The 18,135-nt window shown below is 41.1% G+C and overlaps 1 protein-coding gene across 1 annotated transcript; it reads right to left on the bottom strand.

Annotated features, from left to right (window-relative positions):
* Window positions 1-11,740: 11,740 nt before the first annotated feature.
* On the bottom strand, window positions 11,741-14,249 carry LOC147634619 (putative inorganic phosphate transporter 1-3). Its single transcript, XM_086803749.1, has 2 exons — window positions 14,122-14,249; window positions 11,741-13,549 (listed from the first exon to the last, which is right to left on the bottom strand). The coding sequence occupies exon 2, from the start codon at window positions 13,523-13,525 to the stop codon at window positions 11,876-11,878; it is 1,650 nt and encodes a 549-aa protein (XP_086659875.1). The 5' UTR covers window positions 13,526-13,549; window positions 14,122-14,249; the 3' UTR covers window positions 11,741-11,875.
* Between the last annotated feature and the right edge of the window lie 3,886 nt (window positions 14,250-18,135).

Genomic DNA, 18,135 nt, shown 5'->3' with positions numbered 1-18,135 from the left:
GAAGCTCAAAGATTCAGCTCTCTTAATCATTGTAATTACTATTGTGTTAGCAAAAATTAGGTTAGTTTAAGTCCAAAATTAGAAAATTGGGGTGTAAATTCATTGTGGGAAGTTCCCTTTTACATCAAACTTCATTTCATTTCCTTGCATTACTCAATTGAAGAGAATTTTTTCATATCATTCTTGTATTGGGACTAGACACTGGCCGTGAATCATTATCACGTGCAAAGACCTTCCCGACCTTCTCACTACAAATTTGTATGAGATTAGACACTGCTAATAAAGCAAAATAAAAGCTTGTTAGTAAGACCTTCTCAGTATGGAGCACGTTGAAGTTGTTTCAAGATTTAATGGTGATGGTTTTTTTTACATGGCAAAGCAAGACCATGTACTTGCTTATGCAGCATAAGGGTTTTGGAACCTTATTGAGGATGAATAAGTGGAGGTTGAGCCACTTGAAAACAACAAAGAATTGGGCCTCATTGCTCAAAATCTTGATGATGATGTGATTAGCCACATTTTTGGCATCAAGGATGCCAAGATGGCATGGCAAGAACTCAACAAGATTTTCGACACCGACTCAAAGAGCTCAAAGATTAACCTTCTCATGCAATTTTACAAGCTTGACAAGAAGGAGACCGAGACCATGGCAGCACAACACATCAGTAAATTCAAATGTATCAAACAACTTAGTGCATTAAAAAAAGTAATCGAGAAAGATGAATCTATTGCCATTGTTAAAAAGTGTTGACAAAGAACCTTATGAATCACTTGTTGCTACACTTAAAAATGTGCCCAACACTGAAATTCAAGATGTAGAATCATCTCTACTTGAACAAGAATTAAAACTCAAGGATAAAGAACCATTCAAATCACATTCAAGTGGGCAAGCATTGTATACAAAGGGTGGGATATTTAAAGGGACAAATCAATCAACATCTCGACTCCAAGATGTAATCATTGTGGCAAGCTTGGTCACATCTTTGCAAATTGTCGTTTAAAAAATAAGAGAATTATCCCACATTGATACAAGCCCAAGAGTGTACCTCCTCATATAAAAGAGGGGACCATTTCAAGTAATGAAAAATGAAGTAAGCTATCAAGCCTATCTATGAGTACAAGTCTCAATCTTGTAACCTAATTGTGCTTGAGTCTTAAGCTTAGTTAGCATAATTTTTTTATCATCATTATGTTGTTAATTAGGTTGCACCCATCATAAGATTAGTGTTTTTTAATCACAGGAATTAGGGTTAAACCAGCTATGCATGGCGAGGGTGCATCTCTTTTTTGGCATTACCTTCTACTATGACTAGAACAAGGCTGTCACACTAACTTCTAGTTGTATCATGAGGGAAGAAGGATCATATTGGGCAATACACATCTAACTTAAAGAGTGAGACTAAATCCAGATTTTCATGTAATAGCTTTTCTTCTTCATCCTTCTCCACTCTTGCTAGGTAATTCAAACCTTTAGCAAAAGGTGGTTTGGCAGATTTAGTGACTTTTTGGTTGGAGCTTGCAACTCTATAACCTTGATCTTCTTTTTGCGTTTCGACAATGTTATTATCTGGTTAGTAGCCCAATTATGTGTTATCTCTCCTTGTTGTAGCCATGGCTATTCCTAGTAGCATCGGATAGGCTTCAACGATTTTCTCCATCTAGATTACCACAAACACTATGGAATAATCACATCCCGCAATTTGGCAAGGAGCAGCCCTAAGGTCTTGACACGGCTTCGATTTGCCATCCTAACTGAGAAATGAGTGGAGTCTAACTTCATGAGCCCCAACTCCTTGCTACTCTAGACCCTTCATCCAGTAGAATGCCAGGAATGCATCGTTAGGAACCACTGTGTCGTCCCAATCTGGTTCATCCCATTCCTGTGGTGGCTTTTGGTTTGGTTTTGTATTCACTGTATCCATCTATACCATTAAATCCACTTACTCAGGAGCTCCTTTCATTAATTTAGTACCAGTCTCAGCAAATTAGTCCAGCATCATATTGATTTTTATCTATTTTAAAGCTTCCCACAAATCATACTGTGATATTTTACTACCCTTTGTCTGGCTTTGGCATTGATTTAATAGCATTGTTGACTTTGCCTTCAAGTAGTCCTGGCCCGGTGTGCTTTGTTTCCTAGCTAAAGTGTGAAAGTTTCTTGTACTTTTAGTGTTACTTTCAGAATTTCCTCCATAGCACAATCACTATCGTTGGAGCAGTGACCAGATGGGGTGGGACTAGTTCCCTTTTCTCAGCCTCTCCTACCATCCGCATTACCTGCTCTCGTATCTCTTATTGGTCTTATCAGTAGGTAATTTTTATTTTGGGTGGGGAGTTTCCTCGAGCTCTTTAAACCACTATTGCTTATGGGACCGTGTCACTATTACTCATGATTTTAATAGTTGAGCCTTGATTCTTTTCACTATTAAAATCATGAGTAATGAGTACCATGTTTGCCACCAGCTGGGTGCTATTATCCGCTCTGCTAGTTGTGGAGTTTACATCTCTTGTTGATGTTTGATCCATATAGGGAATTCTATCTTATGGTGTCCCTGTTGTCTCGTTGGTAGTAAAAACACTGATATCCCTCTGGTGGTGGATTCCCCGACCGAATGGTTGGCGAAGAGCTGCTGGGGCTACTGTGGCCCCACCTACCAATGGTTGCATTGGTACAATTGGCTAAGGTATAATGGTTTGGATAGGCACCACATTATGTGGTTAATTATTCATGCAATTTAGAGGTTACCTCCAAAGCGGCTATTATAATAGCATTGCTTAGTTGAATGGTTAGTCAAATTACAAATGGCCAAAAAGTGGGTTACTATGCAATCCTCCTTCAAATGTCCATGCTTAGAACATTTTCCACAATATTCCTTCAAATATCTAGGCTTAGAACATTTTCCGCACTGGAATTCGGGTCGACTTCCAGATCCAGATGACCTCACATTGCCTCTCTGGTCACTTTGCCCAAAGCTACTATTAGTTGTTCTTCAACTGTTGTGCTAGATTTTTAGCTTCTCGAGTGCTTGTGTTTCTTATCTTCATTTGATAAATCCTCTGATTCATTGTGTCAGAAGTGAAATCTGCCCCACTATTGACAAATGATGTGGATTTTGGCTCGTGCTTTCTTCTTACTTTTACGTTTCTTTTTGGTATGCAAGTATGTCGAGGCCAGCGCCCGTTCATCAGACCGTACTACGGCCTCCCACCAGCTCATCAAAGCCGATATTGGCTAAATCCATTAGAGCATATGCTTGACGTAACTTCAGCTTTAAGCTATGCATGAACTATCTGCCGACGATAACATCATTAGACGGGCGATTGGCTACATCCACCACCCATCCACACAAAGAGTTCAAAATTATGTACATAATCCTCCACCTGCCACCTTTTCTATCTGAGTGGCCGAAGCTTATCTAGCACCTCCAAAAATATCTTGGTAGTGTGGTACCACTGAAGAAATGCATCACGTAATGCTGCATAATTGGCAAAATGACCACTTGCGTACTGTGCTTTCCATCCGCTTGCTTTGGTTTCCAAGGTGGATGCGAACACATTGTGCTTTAACTCATCCAGTTGATTTTGATTTGCTAACTGGAGCACTAACAACTCTCAAATATACTCACATGAGGATCAGGATTCTTTGAATGATTTCCTTTGAATATGGGGTATTCCATTTTCTCATGAGGTTACATCATTCGGAGAGGTGCCATTGACTAACCTCGAAGCGTGATTCCTCTTGGAGGGGGTCGCCGCCAGTTGTACCAAGAGGATGTTGGTTAATTACCAAGAAGTTAGCGGTAACAATTTGAGGATCTACAAGTGGAACTTCATTATCCAGCATGTCGTTTGAAAATTGACTTTCCTCATCAAGGGATCTCTATTGATTGGGTTGCGCACTACCTATGCCCAAAGGATTTGTGCATTGAGAATCGACTTTCCTCATTAAGGGATTCCACCCAACTGGGTTGCACACTACTCGTGCCCCCAAAGGATTCACCGAAATGATTTGCCTTATCGTATTGATCAGAAACTTGTACTTGGTTTTGACTAGCACTGCCCGTCGACATTGGGTCTCCTCCTATGTGTGAGGGCTTGTTGTGGTCACATGGCTTCAAGGACTTGATGTAGAAGCCCTAGCACGATGATAGCCATTAGCTAGAAAGAAAATGTCATTTTAGCAAAAGAGCCACCCCATGTTGTAGCACAAACAACAAGATCATCAAAAGTGTTGGGGGTCAACCAACACTTATTGAGTTCTACACAAAGAAAGTAACACTCGATATGCATTGGGAGCTCCTGGTGTATATCGATAGTTACTAGCATACTTAGGTAGCACTTGGTATGCATTGGGAGTTCTCAATGTATGTCAATAGTTACCGGCATGCATTAGAAGCACCCAACATACCTAGGTAGCACTCGACATGCATTGGATTCTCCCGGTGTACATCGGTAGGTATCGGCATTTGGAAGCTACCAGCATGCCTAGGTAGCACCCGGCATGCTTTGGGATGCTCCCAGTGCATGTTGGTAGTAGTTACCGGCATGCATTGGATGCTACCACCATGCCTAGGTAGCACCCCGAGATACATTGGGAGCCCCGGTAGCTACCAGCATACTTAGGTAGCACCATGCGTTGGGAGCTCCCAGTGCATGCCAATAGCTAGCGGCATACGTAGGTCTCACCTAGCATGCATTGGGAGCTCTAGGTGCATGTCGGGAGTTACTTAGGTAGCACTCAGTATGCATTTGAGCTTTTGGCGTATGTTGGTAGTTACTGGCATACTTAGATAGCACTCGGCATGCATTGGTGGGAGCTCTCGATGTATGTCATCGGTAGTTACCTTCATGCATTAGAAGGCATGTATTGGATACTCCCGATGTATGTCGATAGCTATCGGCATACATTGGAAGCTACTGGCATGCCTAGGTAGCACTCGGCATGCTTTGGTGGGTACTCTCGGTGAATATCGGTAGTTTTACTGGCATGCATTGGAAGCTATCGGCATGCCTATGTTGCACCTGGCATGCATTGCATGCTTTCGGTGCATGTCGGTAGTTACTGGCATGCATTAGTAGCACCGGACATTGGGAGCTCCGAGTGCATGTCGGTAGCTACCAGCATACTTAGGTAGCACCTAGCACATGCATTGGGAGCTCCCGGTGCATGCAGGTAGCTAGCAGCATACTTAGGTAGTACCTAGCAATCATTGGGTAGATACCTATGCATGTCAGTAGTAGCTACTACGGGCATGCTTAGATAGCACTTGGCATGTAATGGGAGCTTCCGATGCATTCGGGTAGTTATCCGCATGCCTAGGTAACACTCGGCTACTGCATAAGCCTTATGCATGAAGGTCATGCATAGGCCTTATGCATAGTTTGCATAAGGCTTATGCATAGCATTCATAGTTTGCATGAGGCTATGCATTCCTAGCCTACATAAAGCTATGCATAAGCCTCATGTATGGAGCTTATACATAAGCCTCATGTATGAGGCTTATGCATAAAACCTCATGCATAATGCTTATGTACCCACCTCATGCATAATGCTTATGTACCCAGTTTATGCATTAGCCATATGCATAAGCTTTATACATAAGGGTTATGCATATGGCTTTATACATGATGCTTATACATATGGTTAATGCATAAGCCTCATGCATAAGCTTATGTATAAGGCTATGCATAGAGGCTTATCACTAATGCATAAGCGTTATACATGAGGCTTATTCATGAGACTTTATACACAATTCTCATGCAGAAACCTTATGTATAAGCCTGATGCATGACGCTTATGCATTTGGTAATGCATAAGTCTTATGCATGAGGTTTAGGGTTTCTATGTAGAAGCTAGGGTTAGGGTTAAGCTTCAATGAGAAGGAAAAAAGAAGAAAAGATAAAAGAGAGGAAAGAGAAGGAAAATACTCACAAGAAAGCTTTCATGGAAAGCTTGTTTGCATAGAAGATGAAGGAACAGAGAAGACATACCTTGCTTTTAAGTTTGAGGAGGATAGGGTAGGAGAGGTAGAAGAGATAGATTAGATATGAACCTATAAAAAAAACCAAGGTATCAAGGTTAGTACATTCAAATGATAAAATCGACTATGGCAAAAGAAGGGGGATTACTTTTTCCAATTCATGCTGCTGAGCACTGTTTATTTTTTTACAGTGTAGCAGCGTTTTTGCTAAAAACGTTGCTAAGCAGCAAAAAAGTACTACTATAAAAAAACACTGCTAATAGCATTGCTGAGCAACAAAAAAATGATGCTGTTGAGAAAGGAAAAAGCGCGTTGATTTTTCACTGCTCACAGGAGCATTAAAAGTCCTGACACTTCCTCTTACGCTATTGTGTCCCCCGATGTGTTGTAGTGAATCAATCCTAACATGATAGCATAGAATGATAGGCATAAACATAAACACCATGACATCCTCAAAGCAAAATATCCTATTACAAGTGACTTTGTGAAGCAACAATACGACGACAAATCTAAGGGCCTTTATACACAAAACACTGTTGCAAAATAGGTAACTGACAAGGGTTACCTAAACAAAAATGTGTGAAATCTCAAAAATGACTTAAAAACATACTTTTTGAAAACACATCTAGAATTCCATGTATAAATTTAAAAATTACATGAATTTTGCTATTTTTTTAAAGATTGAGAATACGTGGGACCTTCGTAGAATTATAAACTTCTGATATTTATGAAACAAAAAATAACCTTAACTTACAAAATGGCATACGAGTATACACAACTTAAGGAAATATCAATCTTCTTTAAATAAAAACTTATTTTATAAATTTCATGAATGTAAGACACTTTTTTTAATAGACTTTCTTGGGACAAATTCCACCACTTTGCATAAATATGCACATTATTTGACAAGCACTTAAAAATATTAGAATACATAACAATAGAAACTCTAGAATTTATGAAAAATCCTACAAACATCCTTGAGTCTATTTCTAGACCCAAATAGCAAAGCCTTTAGTATATACTTACCTTGATAGTTTACATGACATAATTGTTTGCTCTATTATTTATAAGCAGATAGTGGGCATGATATACAACCAATGTTAAGAGTTGAAAGAGGTCAACTTATAGGTGTGCAAAGGTAGACTTCTATTCATATATATATGTAGAAGATGGTAACTATGGAGGCTCTGAGTAAACCTAAGCATGTTAAAAGAGTAGAAAATTGAAATATTTTTTCGAGAGGACAATTTTAGAGGCAGACATCATATAACCTATGGGTGTAAATTTAAACCCACGTAGGCATTTATTTTCATGAAGAAAATTCTTGTTATGCAATATGGATTCGGGACACTTTTTAGTATCATGGTCAAAGGTTTCACAATATCTGCAATATAGAAGAACAGGTGCCTTGTATGCACAATGAGGATTCGGATGGTCCTAGTGATTGCACTTAACACACAAGGCATCTCGTTCCTCACTTTTAGAGGCATTAAGGATGTTTGGGTTTGAAGGTTTTTATCCTCTCTTGAAGATGTTGGCTATAAGGTTTTAAGCAAGGCTGCATAAAATTCTGGAAATGTCAATTTTGAGATCGATCTTTCTTTTGCCATTGCTTCACTTGGTTTAGATGAGGAACACCTCGTAGCATAATCATCTTCTAGCATGTTGTCATCTAAACGTATTGCTTCTTTATAACATTGATCGAATGTTTCTGGATTGGATACAATGATAAAGTTGTGTAAGTTATTCTTCAAGCCCATCATGAAACATCTCCTCAATTGAATATTATTTAAGTTTTCCCATGACTCACAACGTGAGTCCAAGAGTTTTATCATAAGGATAAAATCTCTAATGGATTCATTTGGTTGACACTCAATTGAATAGAGTTCTGTTACTGCACTCCACCGATCACATTGTCTGGAAAAGCCATGTATAAAGGCTAATTTCAAGGTTTTGAAGTTGGTCTTGATCGTCGGTGCATCAATGCGATGAACCATCGACTAGCTTTTCCTTCTAAAAGCATAAGTTTAAAGCATGTAGTGGGATAGTTGGGATTTCCAAAGGCTTCACATCTCTGTTCAAACATTTGAATAAATTGAATAGGGTTTGTTGTTTCGTCATATTTGCCTATAATTTTGGAAATTTGTACAGCCCCATTTCTGTACGAGTCACTAACGTCGTATGTGAGTGCTCTCATTTTTTGGAAGAGACTCAGTGAGTCCTTGGGCCACCCCCCTTCCTAGACTAGTCAGTATGTCCAAGGTGTGGGCATCCAAGAAAGGGTTGGTACTTATAGGATTTCGGGAATATTAGGCGAGGGGCCAAATCCTGGTGGGATGGAAGTGATAGGGGATGTAAAACCTGATGACATGCTTATTATAGGCATGGCCAATGGCATTGGGAGGTGAATTTGTGGCATAGATCTCAATGGCTCGAAGATGTCTGCCATTGGGTTCAGTCCTTGTGTGATCCCTGGCTATTCCTCTATCGTGGCCATGTCAAAGTGCCTAAATGCTCCTTAATAAGCAATGACAGTTTTTTTTATACTTTTTATACTTTCCCACACCCCATTATACAGCCTCAAGAGGCTTGGCGTACTCTTCGTTGGATCAAACGGGTGCCTGTTTGCCCTAATTAGCTTAGGCGCTATATGCACCGTGAACGACCTGAGATATTTTTTCAAAAAAAGCGTATGCTAGGAACGTCCCAGATGGAAGAGGAGGTCCTAAAACCTATTTTCCATCACTGTCTCAAGACGAAAAAAAATTTCAAAAATTTTTTCCTTGTTTCACAACACATTTTTGAGGGTGTTCCAAAAGGAGTTTTGAAAAACTTTGTATGAGGGAGTTGTAGTATTTTTGGAGTACTACAACTTTGTTTCCCTGAGTTGTCCGTGATTTTATCATTTAGACCCTCAAAAAGGTGCCCAAATATGGCTCATCATCGTTTTCGTGCTAATTTTTATGATTTTTCGTGGTTTTTTTTGCTGTTTTTAACCTCGATTTCTGAGTCGAATTTTGAGGCTTTTGATCGGAGGCCAAAATGGTCGATTTTGACTTTAGATGACTGAGTCCAAAGTTAAAGAGCTCGATGTCAGCTTTTCGATGAGTCCTAGAGTGCCTTCATCGGATATACAGTTTAGGAGATACGGGCCTCTAAAGAGGGGTGGTTTTTAGAGTTTTTTTTTTGGTGCCGACGGACCCCTTCACATCAATGGACTTCACGAGTTTTATAAATTTTATTTTTCAAAAATTTTTTAACGCCTGAACTTTCACGGCCTGCACTTTTACGGTAGATCTTGTCACGGCCTGGCTTTTCACGAGGGCGGACCTTTTCTTCACGGCCTGCACACTTACGTTTTTTTTCTACAGTGAAACCTTAGGTTTTCACGCCGTGAAACGTTGAGTGTTTCACACCGTGAACCAAACTCCAGGAAATATTAAATTTGATTTTTTTTTTTTGCATGAAACCTTGGGTTTTCACATTGTGAAATGTTGTGTTCACGCTGTGAACCGGACTTCACGGAATATTAAATTCAAATATATTTTTTTGGAGTCTAGTGGGAAATACAAATTTTTCTTTTTTGGGAGAGAATATTTTTTGAATTTAAAATGAAAGGGGTATGGGCATTTTTTTAAAAAAGTAAGTGGGAATAAAAAAAGTCAACCTTTTAATGACACCCCTTACACTCTTTATAAATAACCCCCAAAATGGACAATTTTGACAACTCATGACCATCTACTCATTGAATGCTCATTAGCCTTAATTAGTTATATAAAAAGTGATTAAAGATTAATCTAAAATTAATTCTTTCACTAATCTTTTCCTCTTTACACTAATCAAAGACTCTAATTAATCACTAATCCATAATTAATTCACACAATTGAGCACTTCATTGGATAGAGCAAGGGAATGTTAATCTTTGTGCATCAAAAATTGTGTAAATTAATCTAAAATAGGAGATTAATTAGACTCTTAATTATAGTCTCCTCTTTTAAGGCAAAATTAAGCAAAGAGAGTCAAATTTCTCTAATTGATGAAAAAATTGATGTGATTAGGTGTTTTGATGCATCTAGATGCTCTCAAAACACTCAAAAATCCCAATTTCGGCTACTCATATGATCAATTTAGACCCCAATTAACACATTTTCTAATTTTTTAGCCTCTTGAACAAGATTAATCACCCTTAATGACAAAAACCAGTCCATTAAGAGAAATTAGTCAAATTCAAGGATTTTTTGATGGTTTTTAGAATTTTTTTGAAAGATTAAGCGACTCCTAATGCTTGCTATCTAAACAATTTCAACAAAAAACACACAATTAAACTAAATTAATGATCTTAGTTCTATGTTTAAATTAAAAAGAGCTAACATACACTAAGAAATACATTCTCTTGTATTGTTTGATGCAATGGAAGCAAATTAAGCCTAATACAAACTATGTGCAAGCCCTAAGAACATGAAAAACCACAAAAATAATAAATTAATCTAAAAATTAAGCAAAAAGCATTCTTTTCAAAAACAAAAAAGAGAGCTGTTCTATACCAAATCTCACAAAAATCACCATCAAATCCACATCTTTTTCATGGGAAACCATTAATAAAGATAATGGGCAATGGGTTATGCGTAGATTAGAGGTAAAATGATGGAAAAAGCCAAGGGATAGCTCCCCGACAGCGGTGCCAAAAATGCTATGGCTCATCTTAACCCTCCTTGAAACACATCCACCTCTGCAATGCCTGCTGTTGCGCCCAAGAGCCCCCACCTACAAAACAAGGCGACACACCTTTTCTATCTCCCCGGCCGACTCCCATGCTTCGCCAGCTTCGCAACTTTCCAGAAGATGCGCTGGCAGCACGTATTAGCTTCCATGTAGCTATTCTTTTTTACGGCCACGTAAATCATTATTTTCTTATTTTCCAAGGCCTAAAGATGGCCACATAATGCTTTCACACCAATGCTCTTGGCAACACCAATCACTTTAATTTTCTGCCATGGTTCAAGGCAACATTAATCCCCCATGCTTCCACATCTTCAAACACAACCTGGTGCCCAGTCCATTTATAGGATGCGTACACATTCAAACGGCCGAACAGCTGATAACATCTCCAATGAACCTCGTTCCGGACAGGCCTGCACAAACCCAAAACAAATCCGTCCACCCTGTACACCTGGCAACGCCCTCAAAAGCAAAACCTTCACAACTGCCATACACACGTATGTACACAAGCCCAAAATACCTCTCAGAAAAACGCCTGACACCAAGCATTGGTGCATATCCTACGCACCTCTAGGGCAATCAAAACTACTCGGAATTACCCATACACATCCTCCAACTCTACCTCTAAGACGACTGCAAAGAACAATAACCCCCCAAACATTCTTAGAGGTAGAGTTAGATGTAGTGCTTACAAGAGTGCTTGAACACAATAAACTCGATGATGAACTAAGACTCCCGAACTGGTTTGTATAACTCAAAAAAACCCAAACACTCCTCCACCATCTAAACATAACACAACCGCATGCGCTGCCGCTCGTCATATCAACCTCAAACCACTCTCAACGGGAATGGCACCGCTCCCCGCCTTTGACCGTTTATGCTATTCCAAGAGCTAGCCTGACGACGTTCTTGTCGTCGAGATAAAAATGCCCATTGGACGCTTGCTTCGTAGCAATCCTAACTTGGAGGGATGTAAAATAATGGGTTAAAGGAATTTTAGAACCACATATACTTATATGAGCTACAAAGCCAAGCTCAGTGGGCAGGAAGTAATTGACTTCTTTAATCTTCTGGCATATAAAAAACAATGGTACAGAAATAAGTTTTAAATAAAAGCAAAAAGCATGAACGGTAAGATCTGCATTGAGACTCTATTGGGACTCCTGAGCTTCATCCTAAAGCTCAACATCTGGTAGTGTCTTGCTCTGAGACCTCATCACATTGATCCCGCCCACAGAACCATCAAGATCGTCATTCTCACCAGACAGGTCTTCAAGAGATTGCCCCTTTGTTTCAGGTACAAGGAATGTGAAGAAACCACCCAAGGCATTGATACAGGCCAATATGATAAGACAGTTCCTTATACCAATACCAGTTGGATACCCTGCATCTTGCTGTCCTTCACGTGAATCCTGCGAGGCATAGAGAAATCCAAAAGCACCAACTATTGCACCGAGCTTGCCAGCTGCCGCAGAAATGCCATGGCAGGTGGAGCGCAGCCTCGATGGAAAGACCTCTGCAGGAACTATGAAAGTCGTGCTGTTCGGGCCGAAGTTGGAGAAGAAGAAGGTAAAGGCATAGAGAACAAGGAAGGTCATGTGGTGACCATTGCAGTACCCAGTGGAACATTCATTTCCCCTCAGCTTATAATAGGGGATGGAGAGGCCAAACATGAAGGCCGTCATCATGGTGAAACCCATGAGTTGGATGAAAAACCGTCCAAGGTGGTCGATGGTTGCTACCGTGAACCAGTATCCCGGAACAGTTGAGCAAAGAGCAATGAGAGCTTGGGCCCTTGAGATCTTGTATACTTCCTCCAAGGCACTCATTTGGGTCCCTTTGGGTAGCCATCCTACTGCAGTGAAGACATCCTTCTGGAACAAATTCTGGCTGTAAAATGCAATATCCAGCAGAAACCAAGTTGAGGTGGTGCCGAGCAAGTGGGCTCCGTGCCTTCTCACAAACTCTGCGGAGAACAAGCCATAGGATTCAGCCAAGACTATCTGATCTACCTTATCCTGCTCACTCGCCAACTCCACTGCCAACACCTTGCTCATATCATAGGCTGCCTGTTTGGCATTCCCGGCCACCAATGCCGTGTAGCGGGCGGTCTCTGGCATCTTCATCCGCCAATAGTATGTCAATGCAGCCGGGATTGCACCCAGCATGAAGATAATCCTCCACACAAAGTCAGCTTGTGGAGGTGTAGATCTGATCTCGTCCGCAGAGAAAGGAGGACTCTGGTATGCATTGTTAAAAGCCGCAGCAACAATAATGGACACAGTGGCTCCTCCAAGAATCCCAAAGCCTTGCATGGCGAACACGGCAGCAATGAAGGCGCCTCGGGTGCGCTTGTTGGCGTACTCAGACATGATGGTGGCAGAGAGAGGGTAATCTCCACCAATGCCAAACCCGAGCCAGAATCTAAAGAAGCATAGGGTGGTCATGACAGACTTTGCAGTGCTGCCAAAAGACAGGCCACATGCAATGGAGCTGATGATCATGAACATGAGTGTGATGCCGTACACTTTCTTCCTTCCCATCTTGTCGCCGAGCCAGCCGAAAAAGAGCTGCCCTAGCAAGGTTCCACACAGGGCAACCCCTGTCACGGACGCATAGACACCTGGTGGTAAAACACCAGGTTTACCTGTAGACGGGTCATAGTAGTATAGCCGGCCGAGAAGCTTTGTCACTGTGGAGATGCAGAAGAGGTCATAGGCATCAGTGAAAAAACCCATGCCTGCTATCACAATGGCTGTGAAGTGGTACCATTGCGTCTTAGCCCTATCTAGGGCTGACAGCACCTCTAGTTGATCTTTCCCCATCACTGCAAATGACTGCCTAATCACCTGAAATTAATGGTATGCAAGCAAAGCCTCAGAACATGAGAGACCATGATAAGCTCCTGCATGATGCTGTACACTTCAAATGAGAAGAATGCCGTAACCTCCCAAAGAATAAGTAAGCCAATTTTCAAGAAGAAAAAGGGTGGAGGGGGCTAGCAAGCAAGCTAGAAGCAACTCTGAAAACTCTCAGTACAGGAAGTTGTGCAGAAAACCCCACATTTAAAGTCTTCCAGAAGAAAGGATAATGACACTAGGTTGAAGCTCAAGTAGTAAGGGTAAAACAACCCACCTTAATAACACTTGGTTGAAGTTCAGCTACACTGCCTACAGTAAGTTTCGCAGGGGGGGTGACGGAAAAGGGGAAAAGCTAAAAGGCAATGCCAAGCCATGAAGATTACAATGAGTTTATGCAACAGTCTCCACTCTCCAGTAGGTTAGGTATGCCAAGCTTCAAGAAGAAAGGTTGCAGAAATTGCAGCGCATTTGTAAACGAACAAGCAAAGAGCTTTTAAAAAGCAGAAAAGCAAATCCGAGAGGCCCGTTTGCAAAAGAAGAAATGGTGGAAGAAGGGTTACCTGATTTGTGGTAGCATAATACAGTCGTGGTTGAGCCAGGTGATGAGAAGTAACTACCTGCAGCAAGCGAGGAGAGGAGCCTTTTGTGGGGAGGAGGGTCAAGTCAACAAAGACCGCGGTCACGGACACCGCGCGTCTTAAGAAGGTGCGGGGAAGGTTACAACACACGGGAATCCGTGTCTGTAGCCGCGGGTTTTGACCGCGGTCAGCGGTCTACGTCGCTCTCCAACGCCACTTTTTACGACGTTACACCTAATAATAAAAAACAGCTTTTCTCCTTGAGAATATTATTCATTCAGAAAAAACCCACACAATTTAGTAACGCAGCTATGTAACCTCTCAGAAATTATTGAAACATTTAGAGGTAATGGGACTCATGAAGTGGGACTGTGTGTGTGAGGGAAGCAAAAATATTATCCAAATCATCATATGAGAATAATTTTTTTGAACCCTAATTAAAGTACACGAGACAGTTGCATTGTCATTATATGAAGACCCAAGAGTATAGTGTGCAATCCATATCATCTCACACCCTACATGTACATGTGCATTATCAAATCAATAAGCTTCTAAAATGAATTGAACAAAAAAGCTTCACCCAAGGGTAGCACCTCACGTGCATCCACCCGACAGAAAAACTGGTTAGAACCAAGTCAAGCTATGCAAGCTTCAAAGCTACAACTCGATTGTTATCCTTGTAAAATCATATGATTTATATATTCAATGGTTTGCAAAAAATATTTCTCTCTTTTTTTTTTCCCTTGTTTGCATTTGGTGGTATTGTTAACTCTAGGGTCAGAACCTACAGACCTTGCCCTACTCTTCACCATATGTAGATTTCTAACCACTTTATTTCCTTCAGGGGGTGTGAGAATACGAGGATTTGATGAATCTGCCATGCCCTTGCCTTTGTCATGGGCATGTGTAGTAGCCTCCAAGACTTTCCCTTTATCCCATGGACGCGCAGAAGGGCCTGCTATATCTTTCCGTATGTTTGTGATGTCTGTAAGCCCCTGAGGACGGCGAGGTACCATGGCAAAGACCCACCCCAACACACAGACCCAACCCAACCCAACCCCACAACACAGAGCCTACGACAGTCAGACAGACCCAACCCAACCCCAATAGTGAGTCCCCAAGCCCACAACACAGAGACTACGACCCAACGCAATGCCAACAGTGAATTCCCACAACACAGAGCCTACAACAAGCAAGCAGACCCAACCCCAACCCCAACAGTGAGTTCCCACAACACAGAGCCTACAACAAGCAAGCAGACCCAACCCCAACCCCAACAGTGAGTTCCCACAACACAGAGCCTACAACAAGAAAACAGACCCAACCCAACCCCAACAATGAGTTCCCAAAACACAAAACGTGTGATAGGCAGAGAAACCCAACCGTATCCGAACAGTGAGTCCCCAACCCAATCTCCCAGATCCCCAGCCCGAGCATCCCAGTGTCGGCCCAACCCCACAACACAAAGCAGACAGACCCAACAAGTGCCCGTGCCGGCCCAACCCCACAACACAGAAGCAGACAAAGCCAACCCAACCCATGCTCCCAGAGCCCTCCACACAGGTGCCCTTTTATTGCCCCAGCCAACCGTACCAAATCGCATCATCCCACCCACGACCATACCAAAGGCTCCCAATCCAACGTGGATTCGTTGTACGCGCCCTCATGAGGCCAACGTACAAAAAAATATTAATTAGTTTTAATCTATATTTAATTACTCAAACACATTTAATCGACATTCAATTATAGAATCTAACTACATGCATTAATCAAACAGAATCTGACATTACAAAATCTCACTACATTAATCTATAAAAGTAGAAAGAACAAACATTAATTAGCAACTAATTAATAAAATCAAGATTAGTAGGGTTCTCATCAAATCAAACCAACAAACAAGCAACTAAAAAATAAAATCCAACCAGCAACTAATCACATACCATCCACAAGAACCAGCAACTAATCACATACCATCCACAAGAACCAACAACTAATCAGAGACCATCACAGACCACCACAGCAACTAATCACATACGATGAAGCATAGACCTCCAGCAACCAACCATATACAATCATAGCACAGACCCCACCACAGACATACGAACGCTCTGAGCAACACGCAAGCAAGAAGAAAGGAGCAAGCCGCATCTCACCCCAGCACAATGCGCAGGCATAGAAGATGTCGACGAAGGAGCAACCCCACACCAGGAACCACGTGACCCCCTGCCCTAAACATAGACAGCAACACAGAGGAGATGCTACGACGAATAAGCAGCCCCAAACCACGAACCACGTGACCCCTGCCCTAAACACAGATAGCAACACGCAGCAAGAGAGAGCCGAAGGAGCAGTCCCACACCACTAACCACACGACTCCCTGCCCTAAACACAGACAATAACACGCAGGAAGAAAGGAGCAACCCGCATCTCACCTCAGCACAGAGGAGGTGCAGATGATGACAAAGGAGACGTCCACGACCAACGAGCCGCCCCATGCACCCCCTTAATTGCCACCTAGCCCCCATGCATGCTCATTGTCCCAAAATTTCACAATCATGCTAAATCCTACCTAACACCCAATCGTTAGCGTTATAAACCTTATAAAAAAAATAGCCATTAAAAAAGTACATGAGACAACAGTAATATTGCATTGCCATTATATGAAGTATAGTGTGCAATCCATTTCATCTCATGTGTATAATCAAATCAATAAGCTTCTAAAATGAATTGAACAAAAAAGCTTCACCCAAGGGTAGCACCTCACCTGCATCCACCCGACAGAAAAATTGGTTAGAACCAAGTCAAGCTATGCAAGCTTCAAAACTAGAACTCGGTTGTTATCCCTATAGCATCATATGATTTTGGATCATAAACATGACAAATTGTTGAAAAATGACCAATAACAAGGAGATTTTGACAATTACATCCATGTGACCTATGAACATAAGCTTGCTATTTTGAATCACTTGAGCCACATATGAATAAGACATTGTAAAACAACTCATGTAGAATTTTATCAAGTCTCATGATTGAATATGAGAAAAAAAAATTAAAGTCATAGTAGTATTCTCAACCAAGGAGTTTGTAGCTATGATATAAAAATGAGGTCAACCATTTTTTTTTTTTGAAAAAGGCTAGAAATAATCTTCAATGCCATTCATTTTTTGAAAAAGGCTAGAAATAATCTTCAATGCCATTCATTTTTTGAAAAAGGCTAGAAATAATCTTCAATGCCATTCATTTTTTTTTAAAGAGACTAGAGGTAATCGTCAACACCATTCATTTTTTTAAAAGAGACTAGAGGTAATCGTCAACACCATTCATTTTTTTAAAAAGACACTAGAAGTAATCTTCAACACCATTCATAATTAATGAATGGCTTGCCCTTAAAGAATGAAAAATAAGCATGCATCTATAATAATGATCAACGCCATGCACTGGACTCATCTCTCATGGGTTATCTACCTTGTTTTCTTGCCTGCACCTCTGATTTTTGCACCTCTCATAGGATTGAGAGGGTAGCAAGACATGCCCAAAACTTAATGAGGTTGTAAGTTTGCTACGTACCTTTGAAGTTATTGTCCACCATAAGGTGCCCAAAGTCCACCCTAGTTTTCCGAATGACTGGCTGTGTCTCTAAATCTTTGTGTGTGTGTGTGGTGTGGTGCCACATCCCAGTTATAGCAACCTTGTTCATCATCATCAATGACTATTAGATGATGAGAATAATAGCTTCCATTAGCCACCCATGGGAGTGTTTTTTCCATTAATTGGCTTAAGTGGATGCAGAATATTATTGACCAACGCCACTTCCACCATGCATTATATTGCGAGCATGGTTCCAACAAGGGTAGGATGGCAAGTCCTTGTGCATGCACGAACCTACATATATGTAAGCAATTTAGGCCTTCAAATGCATCTAAGCTTAAGCATTATATTCTATGGGATTAATAGCCTAAATCATGAGCAACACATAGCATAGTGGCTTTTATAATT

This window comes from Cibotium barometz, chromosome 10, assembly GCF_041138505.1.
Source record: "Cibotium barometz isolate CiBa-2024 chromosome 10, ASM4113850v1, whole genome shotgun sequence".
Classification (NCBI taxonomy): domain Eukaryota; kingdom Viridiplantae; phylum Streptophyta; class Polypodiopsida; order Cyatheales; family Cibotiaceae; genus Cibotium; species Cibotium barometz.
The sequence above is the reverse complement of the archived record's forward strand: the minus strand, read 5'-3'. Positions and strand labels throughout refer to the sequence as shown.